General features: G+C 37.1%; 1 protein-coding gene across 6 annotated transcripts in view; it reads right to left on the reverse strand.

Moving 5' to 3' along the window:
• The window catches only part of IQGAP2 (IQ motif containing GTPase activating protein 2), a 127,978-nt gene that overhangs the window by 22,523 nt on the left and 94,766 nt on the right, over positions 1 to 10,689 (reverse strand). For all 6 annotated transcript variants that reach the window (XM_034441098.2, XM_034441095.2, XM_087885771.1 and 3 more), the window contains 8 exons: positions 10,258 to 10,348; positions 5,589 to 5,750; positions 4,387 to 4,529; positions 3,445 to 3,615; positions 2,713 to 2,796; positions 2,036 to 2,107; positions 1,416 to 1,485; positions 329 to 537 (listed from right to left, as the gene is read on the reverse strand). In XM_034441098.2, coding sequence (XP_034296989.2) covers positions 329 to 537; positions 1,416 to 1,485; positions 2,036 to 2,107; positions 2,713 to 2,796; positions 3,445 to 3,615; positions 4,387 to 4,529; positions 5,589 to 5,750; positions 10,258 to 10,348 — 1,002 coding nt within the window. The remainder of the gene's footprint in view (positions 1 to 328; positions 538 to 1,415; positions 1,486 to 2,035; positions 2,108 to 2,712; positions 2,797 to 3,444; positions 3,616 to 4,386; positions 4,530 to 5,588; positions 5,751 to 10,257; positions 10,349 to 10,689) is intronic.

Raw genomic sequence — 10,689 nt, forward strand, 5'->3', positions numbered from 1 at the left:
AAGAACCCAGAAGCAAAGGTAGAAATGTTTACAGTCTTTCTTACTTACAGATGTATTTATTTCTGGAATTCTCTGGAAAACCAGAGAGATCTTGCAATTACCCTTGTCAGGAAATTATTAACCAATATTTATAAGTATAATAACAACACATAATAAACAATACTATTTCAGAGAATTTTTAATATTCAGACTACTTGCATGAAATCAAGTCCCAGGACACAAGTTTACAGGCTAAAGGGCAAATAAAAACATGCAATAAAAAGAAGAGAAAAAAAAAAGCAAACCTGATTTTAATTACTATAGTTGTGAAAACATTATGTTCACTAACCTGCAATGTTATTCTGTTTTTAACTAGCAATCCTATTTTAATATCCATTAAGTTCAAATCTTTTTCCAACTGTTGACTAGATCGGATATTGGTGACCACCTCTTCCCTTAGTCTTGTAACTTCTAGCTCTTCTTGAAAATCTAAATCACTCTGATCCATGAGATGAGCAAATTTGCGCAAGACATTCAAAGGAGGATTTGCAGAACTAGCTATAAATGAAATAGACAAATTAAAAATTACAGCATTCAGTTCTAAACAAACGGTACCTGGCAGTCAAAAAAACTTTTATTTAAAACATGATTTTATTTATTATTTTTAAAAAGTTAAGCTGCTCAAAAGCTGAAGCTCTCTGGGCAGTTTCTAATTAAGCATACTAAGAATATATAATCAGAATAAAAACATATACACAATTACATAAAATACAAAAGAAAACACCATGTAATCTAGGCAACAGCATAGGAAATATTCAAAAACTAAAAGAATATGAACTGAAAGACAATTTAAAAGCCTGGGGAAATAAAGTTTTTACCTGGCACCAAAATGATACTAATGTGGGTGCCCCTAACTCAAGTCTCTGTGGGGAGGGAATTCCATAAATAAGATGACATCACAGAAAAAGCTCTTGCATTGTAGAGGGCCACCTCTTCTCCTTTGTTTAGGAGTCTTGAGGAAGGCCTCATTAGATAATCTTAAATCTGGGTAGGTACACATGGAAGAAGGTATTCCTTCAGGTAACTTGATCCATAGGCCAGTTAGGACTTTAAAAATTAAAAACATTGAATAACTGAGAATGAACAATTTTGCAAAATAGTCTCAGGTAGATTTGCAGTTGGGAAACCAGCTGATGAATAAAAGTTGCTCTATGAGCCTCTAGTGACGGTAATGGATCACTCCCGAACTATGAACCTGATTCTTTAGGGCCAGTGCAGACCCCTCCAGGACAGACAAGGCACCATTCTGCTGGAGAAATGCACCATACATATCTTGTCTGAATCAAGAGTCCATTATCCTGATCATGCAGCTTTTAGAACACCCAACATCTTTATTGGTATTAGATAAAAAGGAAAAGTAGAGCTGCAGTACTTACTCAATATTCTGTAATCTTCCCTAGCTTTATTTGCTTTAAGGAATGCTTGAATTTTTACAATTTCTTCATTCTGCAAAAAAAACAAACATAATATATACAGTATGTTTACAACTGTTACCCAGGAAACAAACTGGCTGCAAATATCTTTTGTAGTTTGTATTCTCATGGTATATTACTGATATTGTTCATAATAGTCTTATTAATTTTCTCTTTCTTCTGTCGAAAGACATTGGGATAATATGAAATTTGTGTGGGGGCACCTACCCTCTGGAACGATCTACCCCCAGAGATACGAGTGATCCCAGACCTCCGGACTTTTCGTCGGGCCCTTAAAACTTATTTTTTTCAGTTAGCCGGGCTGGCCTGATTTTATGTTGGTTTTAAAGTTTGATACTGATTTTAATTGAAATGTTTTAAATTATGGGCCAAATTTCATTCAATTATTTTTAAAATTATTTTAACTTTTGTGTAATAATGTTTTTATTTTGGCTGTTCACCGCCCTGAGTCCGAAAGGAGAAGGGCGGTATATAAATCTAATAAAAGATAAAGATAAAGATAAAGAAATTTGTTGTAAGCAATTAACTATTAATCAGGAGAACAAAAAAGAGAAAAATCTTACATGATCTTTGAAATATTGTATTCGTTTTTTGTATGCTCTTCTTGCTAACCACATTTTGATCCATGACTGAATCTGAAAGTTAAAAAATTAAGAAATATTTACATGATCAATATTTAAATATTTTTGTTTTTAGCATATTGTTAGTTTTTATTAGCATCTTATTTTTATTAGTTGGAATATAATGTTCTATGCCTATGTGTCACATCTCACATTAAGACATGAACAAGAAATAGCTTCATTGCCCTTAAGCCAGTGCAAATTTTCTTCATTCAGCCTCCAAGCCCAATGCATCACATCTGGCTTCAAATCTCAAATGAGATTTCCACAGTTCCATTTGCACAATTATACAAATTCTCAATGAAAAGCACTCAGATGACTGGTATCTACTTTTTTAACAGGCATAATTAAACTTGTTCTTGCCCAATTTGTCCAATCTTTGACATTTCATCAGTGACTTCATTGCATTTGCTTCACTGGGCAACTACAAAGGTGTTACAAGCTGCAGAATACTTGTCACATTTACAATATATTTTTTTTAAGTAGTTGAAACAATTCAGATGTATCCAATTAAAATGTAGGAAATCAGAGAGATTATTAGGCCATAGCCACTGGACAATAACAAGAATACATCATCCTGAAATTAGCTTTGTAATTCACTATGTACAAGATATATTTACCTTGGTAATAGAGGCAACATTTCTCTGCAACATCTGAAGTCTTTCCGAATAATTTTTCTTTTGTTTATACCCTTTCCAAAATGCCTGTTTATTTAAAACACAAGATGTATTAGCAATATAGCTAATACTAAATGAATTCCAAACCATCTCTAAGCATAGCGAAGTTGCCATGCTGTCTGTTCTTTGACTTGCAAATTTCAGAATGGACATTTTTTTCTTTTTCAGATAAAAATCTGTATTGTGCTCTAGAAGGGATACTGAAATGTGCTGCTATTAAAATGTGAGAGCAAACATGCTTTCTAACAATCATTTATAGTAAGCTTTATTTTAGTTTTCTATTTTGTTATTCCAAATGGAATAAATCTTACAATATTGGCCACTAAAATATATGTTGTAATAATTGCTTTTCATTTGCTACACAATGTACAGCATAGAATATATATCACACTGCAAAAATAGTAAGTATCTATTTTTGGCAAGGCAAGTTTATGGACTAAGATGGTTGTTATATATCCCTGATAAAACTACTTTATCTTCATAGGCTATATTCCATCCCTGATTTAATTATTAAAAACAAAACTTTAATTGCAGCCATTAATTGCATATTTACAAGAAAGCCTTATCTGTACTGAGATGTTGGAGTGTTGGAAAACATAAAGAGGGAACATAGGTGCTGTATTTGTTAATACTCTTCATTAGGTTATTAGTCATTCAATACTAGATGCATACTACCTGTATTTTTATCACTGATGGCTCCTGAGCTTGGAGGTATGCTTTTCTTTCTTTATATTTTTTTCTGACTAAAAATCCCCTTGCTTTAGCTTGCAGCTGAATGATCAGGTCCTCATTTGCAAACCATAGTTGTTCTCTATTATAATTTGATGTAATCTCACTGACAATTTTCTACAAGAAAAATAAATGTTAAGGAGACAGCCAAAACATAAGAAACTCAGCAAAATCCATATTGTTTCAGCAGTTAACTACACTACACTTTCCACCCAAACTGACCAAATTTATATAGACTATATTTTAATCTATTTTTTAGCTTCTTCTTTTGAATATTTTTCAAAATAAGCATTATTTTGGAAATAAGCTTATTAAAATAAGCAATATTAAATGGAAACTGTTAAATATCAGGTCATAATTATTTTCATTTTTATCTTTGTAACCCACAGTAACTGACTGATTGATTAACTGATTATATTTATGTTCTGTTTTTCATTCAGAGGCTCAAGGTGATGTAAATAGCATTCCTTCTTCCTCTTTTTCCCTACACCAAAAATCCTATGGTTGGGTGGTCTGATACTGAATCATCAATCTGAAGTACAATAACCAAATGAGTTTCTGAAGCTGAGGAGGGATTAGAACTTGAGTTACCCCACTGCTATATCAACAACCACTGCATTACACTGGAGCTCTTTTTTCCTGAGGGTGCCTATGGCAGTGACAGCAGAATTTCTTATTATTTAATAATTATTCACAAAATATAACATTGCACCAATAAGATTAAATATAGTAACATAAAATAGAAATATCTTACTTCAAATCCAATTAAAACTGCAAACAAGTAATATAGTAATACATCATTCTATTTGTACTGCATTTCATCCTTTGATCACTCCTGTATTCGCCTCCACTTCTTATTCCTAGTAACTTGTTTCTACAACATCTTACCTGAATCTCTTCCCCAGTGAGCCAGGATGTTTTGGGAGTAATTCCTTCAGGAGGAGTACATGTACCCTCTCCGCTTTCTTCATTGAAATAATAATCATAACTATCTTGAATTAAAAATTTAATCCATGGGCCTTCATCAGGTTCTAAACATGTTGAAAGCAATATTTTATTGGTTACATGTTGCCGAAACACATAAATGTATAAGATATCTCTATCTTATACTTTAAGAAAAAAATACAATATATAAAATATTTTTCTTGGCACAAAAACTTGATCCACTCTACAAATTGATAAGACAGAATGAAGAATTGGATCTCTCATTAGAAAAATTGGGAGTAAGGTCCCTGTTGACCAATGGTATGTTACAAAACTTCCACAAATCACGTTTTGAGGGAAGAGATAAATGTACAAAGCATCAATGGGGGCTTTTTTTATTACCACCCAGTAACAAAACTAATAAGGCATCTCTGTGTATGTATTTGCATGGATACATGCATATTCTTCTGTAATTCTTTCTGCAAGTGCAAAAGAATTTACCTCAATGTTGCTAAACCTGAACAGACGAGCACAACCCATCCTGGCTGCTGTCTCTACCCACAATGGAGAATATGAGCTCGTTTGTATTATTGCTTTCTACTACTTGTCCCTGATCTTTCAGGGGAAGTAAACCAGTCACAGATAACACCGGATGTTGGGATTGGTGACTCACTGATTGATCCAATAACACAGTTCCTGTTTAAACAGCAAGAAAAGTTTCTCCACCATAGGATCATCATTCAAATACCTCGCACAGAAAGTATGCAAACATATGCAATTTGTGGGCAATAACACAGAAATGAAAATGGATAGGAACAAATGTATTATAGAATACAAAGCCAGAGTGAGCCTTTCTGAAAGATAGTTCAGATGGAACAGCTTCAGAGGCATGTAAAAAAAATCTCTTTAATTTTCAGTTCAATCAGGACTTTAAAGGAACAAATTATGCTGAATTACCATTTGGCACTCATTAAATCAAAGCATCCAGAAAACCTTCAATAAATATTTTGAGTCATACTCCTGGCCTCAACTTGTTTCAAGGCCAGCAAATACATGATCTATCTTCAACAAATGTGTAATGAAATATTTAAAGAAGTAGAGTGATGGAGTACCTCAGGAGCATTAAACATTTCCTATACTGTGTAAAATGGCACAAACAACAATACCTTTGGTTTTTAAATTCTTAGCTTCCTGCAAATGTTCATAGTAGATTTCAGCACATTCTGGAACAGCTTTCAGATTGAAATTAGGTGACTGTAAAATTGTGATGATCGATGCAGAATCACCTTTTTCTAAACACTGGTTTACCATACATATTCCAATAGCCACTAAGGAGTAGAATCAACGAAATATTAGTACTGAACATTTCCCACATCTTACATGAAGAATAGGCAATCTGCAATTTTTTTTCTTTCTGCACTTCCCAACTCCCATATTAAAGGTTGTCTGCCTTTTTAAAGAGAGAATCAATACTACTAAATTATATGTGGTCCTCGATTTACGGTGGCAATTGGGATCAAAATTCCATTGCTAAGCAATGCAGTTGTAAAGGGCTATGGCAATTCCTGCAGTCACAGTTGTCATTGTTAAATGAATCCTATGGGAGTTAGGAGAGGCAACTTCCTGCTGACTTCCCACAACCAAAGTCAGTAGGGAAACTGATAGAAAGTTGAAAGTCCCAAGCTCAAGACAGGTAAGTGGCTGCTGCCAGGTGGAAGAGGGAGCAAGGGAGAGCATAGGAGTGCGGGGAGAGTCAAGAAGGGTAGGGTGGGCATGACATGGCAAGGGTTGAAAAGGATACACAACATTATAGATTAATATAGGATGGTGGTGACTTTTTACTCCAATTCATGTCAACCAATGAGAAAGTTTAAATTTGCACATTAGTTTCCAAGACTAATTTGATTTTATTACAAATGTAATTTGAACATATAAAATTAAATGGGAGCGTGTTTTGTGCATGAATATGTACAGATCAGTGGTGGGTTGCTCCCAGTTCGGTCCAGTTCTTACGAACCAGTAGTAAAGGCAATGGGAGTCTCCGCCCACCCGGCCGGATGTCATCATGGATGATCTGCGCATGCACAGAAGCACATGCACTCACGTTGCGAACCAGTAGCGGAGGTAAGTAGAACCCAACCCTGGTACAGATGTATATGAATCAGGGGTGAGTTCTACTTACCTCCGCTACCGGTTCGCAACAGGAGTGCACGCACTTCTGCACATGCGCAGGTCGTCCGTTATGACTTCCAGCCAGGTGGGCGGAGCCTACCACCACCGTTACTACCAGTTCGCAAGAACCTGACCAAATCGGGAGCAACTCACCACTGATATGAATGTATTGAAGCATTTATTAAACATTCTGAAAATCTGGGTGATAAATTGCCATGAAAGAAACTGTATATAACACTGACCCCTGAACAAAGATCTTCTTTGGCCAAATTTATAGTATAAACTAGGGCTATGCAAGGCAAAGACATGGGCTGTGACAAAAGCTACATTTAGCTTACTTTAATATACATTATAATTAAATACAGTTAATGCAATTACTTTCTAAGTATTTAATTGTTCTGCCCTTCTGTCACATTAAACATTCAAGGTAACATGTTATAATTCAGGGTAACTATTGAAAGGGTTCTGGGGAATACATCCAAGATTTTCAAGTGACTACGTGCAGTCCTAAAGCCTTAAGTTTGACATTTCTGATCTACACATTTAGAAGCACCATATGGTACACAGCCTCTCTTGAACTCATTCCAGAATGTAGGTAACAAAGCAGTATTTATTATTCCTTCACACACTGAAAAGAGAATTAATCAAGATAAGGGATTCTCTCCAGATAGCTCCCAGATGTGCTGGTTTTCTAGGTGAAGCTATAATTGTCAAGAGGAGGGAGGGAGGGCAGTTGGAACCTTGAAATTCCTTATTCTTGTGTTCTAAAATAATATAAGATACTGAGAAGGCTCTACTGCTTGCTTCAGCTCAAGAGTTTCTCCTCTTAAATTTGAGAGACTCAAATTTTGGCAACTTATTTTTCATTTTTAATGTTGTGTTTGATATTTGTTCTTTTTCCTCCCCACTCAAGAAATCCTATTAATTTCTGATTATCATTTTATATGATTGCATAAAAGTTGAGATACGAAGTATTTACTGGTTGTTTACATTCCAGATTGTAACATCTTAGGAGTGTATTTGACTTGGAGCATTGGGAACAAAACTCCCAAAGAATATAAATATTTAGTTTCAAAGTCCATGGCTTCATTTTTCAGCAAAAAACAGAGGAATGAATTGCTGTCTTAAGGTATTACAAACAGCATTTGAACCTTTATTGCTTATCATTTTGCCACCCTTTCACCCTTTTACACATAGAACAGGGGTGTTAAACTCAAGGCCCGCAGCCCACATCTAGTCCACAGGCTGCTTAGATCTGGCCCGCAGGGCCACCCTGGAAACAGCAAAGGTCCAGCCCATGATGCCTCTACCAGTGAAAATGGACTCTGGGAGGGCCACATGCCCCCAAGCTCCATTTTCACTGGCAAAGGGCTGCAGGAGGCCGTTGCAGCCAAAAACATTTTGGCTGGCAGAGTGCTAGCAAAACAAACTACTAGCAAAAGTGGCATTTGATCACAAGGCAAGGAGGCATCGAGGAATGTTTCCCCTTTTGCATTTGAGGATCCAAGAAGGGACAGGAAAGTAGAAAGGGAAAGACAACGAAAAAGAAAAAGATGGGAAAATGGGAAGAGAGCAAGGAAGGAAAAAGAAGGAAGGAGGGGAAGGAAGAAGAAAGAATGAAGAGGGAAGGAAAAAGAAAAGGAGGAAGGAAGGAAGGAAGGAAGGAAGGAAGGAAGGAAGGAAGGAAGGAAGGAAGGAAGGAAGGAATGAAGATTATAATGAGAGGGAGGGAGGGTCTGAGGGAACTCCTGCCTTAGCACTCGGCCACCAGCAGCTCTGCTGCCTTTTCACCATCCCCGTTTCCACCACCTGACCTCTCCTGGTGGTCTCCCATTCTATTGTTGAGAATGCTTTGGTTACAAAGTGTTGTGACTCCGACCCCCAAGGCCGACTTATCAGAGGGAGAAGGCTCCGAACATGAAGGAGAGGAGTTGGCCAGGCCTCCCTCTCCAGGACCCTCCTCTCTGGCAATGCCTCAGGTGTCTCCCAAAGGAGAAGAGATTGGTCAGGGGCCAGGTATCTCCTCGCAGTTGGACAGTGACAGAGATAAGTCTTGGCTGGATTCACGCCAGCGTCGGAGAGACAAGTGTAAGCAGCAGAAAAGGAGGAGTGCCAGAGATTAAGCTGAGTCACTGGACCACACCCCACAAGGGATAAAAGGGGGTGAGGTGGCCATTCAGACTCTGTGACAGACAAAACTAACTACTAGCGAGTCACATTGTATCTTTGAAACAACGTTATCTGCCTTGGATTTAATATGGACTGGACTTGGCAATTCTTGAACTGTGTGTATCTTGTTTGGTTTATTGCTGAGCACATTGTAAGCCGCCCTGAGTCTCCGGAGAAGGGCGGCATATAAATCAAATTAAAAAAAAAAAAATCTGTCGGAGGAACAACCCCTCCCTCTATGAGTAAAGTTCTTGGCAAGCAGCTACTGGGTTGCTGCCAATCCTCTTATCGAAAGAATTTGTTGTCTGCCAGTTTTATTTAACCCCTGACTATCTGTTTGTGTGCGTGTGTGAGACGGGGACAGAACACAAAGCTCGGTCTCCTTGCATGGAGACGGAGTGACCCACGGACTTTGCCCTCCCACATACACCATGAGCAACCTGGCTAAGGAGAGTGAGAACTGCAGCAGGAGCCTTGAGGAGGAGGTAAAGACAGCTGGCACCCCCTTGGGAAAGCAGGGCAGGGCTAGATTGTGCGGTCCTGGTGCCCTGGGAGCTTGAGGGGGCTGGGTGCTTGCCTTATGATGCCTGTGGCTCTGGACAACCTGCACTGCCATCTTCTCGGAATTATCATAGCAAATATTTTATCTATATGATTTCAGATAATCAATTAATCGCTTACAAATAAAAGGTAGTTTCCTGCAATATATGCAGTATTGTAATGAACTGAATGACATCAATGCCAAGTGTAGTAAGCATTTTAATTAATGCTGAGCAAGATTCATAACAGGCATTTACTTGTTTAATAGGAAACTGTGACATACGTCTTTACATGCTCAGCAGATTCCCAGCAAAACATTTGTTTTTGTTTAGCTCTCAATTGATCAGCAATATACTTGGGATCTTAAAGATCAATTTTTGTTCCCTTTTATCTATTTAATTCTGTTTTCTAAAGACCCATTTGATCAGGGCTATCAAATCTGGACTGCAAAATCCTGAAGACCAACTAGATAGTAGCAAAAAAAAAAAAAAAAAAAAAGTTTTCTGTATCTTTTTGTTCTCATCTGATATTTATCCAGATTTTTGCAGCCTTGAAATAATAACCATTCAGATGATCCAGCTTCCTGTTCCTAAAGTGGCCAAATAAATGTCTATAAGAAGTCTTTAAGTTTAAGATGCCAAATGATCTTTCCACACACGTTTTGAGAACCACACATAGCTTGTAGGGCGTATATAGCCATAATGACTAATAGTCACTGATTGCCCAATTCTCAAATTCAGGAGGTCATTGAAGTGAAATTGTGAAATCATTTTAGAAGCTCACATCTGTTGCAAGATGTTGCACATTAAGTAGTATTCTTTCATACAATCAAGTTACCAAAATATGTTCCAAGATAGAAGATGAATTTGAGAATGCATGCTGAAGTCAATTATAAATCTAATAGAGACTGCAAAAGAAGTAGGGCTTAATATAATGATTCAAATGAATTCTCACATTTTGATGCCTCTTCCAAGTTTCTGTTAGCATCATCAATTCCTTTCTGAATTTCATCTAGCCAAAGCATGGATGAATTGTCATGAGATTCCTGGTTAAAACAAAGATAAAACTAAAGATTACAATTTTTGAAAACTTAACTTGGTCAACCAAAATATCCCAAGATTATTAAGCTATTCTAAAAAGAGGCTACTGGTATGAATTTATCTTATGAAAATTAAAGGCCTGATAAGGATTACCATATTTTTCGCTCCATAAGATGCACTTTTCCTCCCAAAAGTGGGTGGAAATGTCTGTGCATCTTATGGAGTGAATATTGCGTCACAGACCATGAAGTATATTACCTCAGGGGTCCAAACAGTGGACCAGTGCTGGCCCTTTGGTGAATAGCAGCCGGGCTGTGGCGACAGGGTCCTTTTACAGTACTGAACC

Source organism: Pantherophis guttatus, chromosome 2 (assembly GCF_059756535.1).
Source record: "Pantherophis guttatus breed Tessera chromosome 2, ASM5975653v1, whole genome shotgun sequence".
Taxonomy (NCBI): Eukaryota; Metazoa; Chordata; class Lepidosauria; order Squamata; family Colubridae; genus Pantherophis; species Pantherophis guttatus.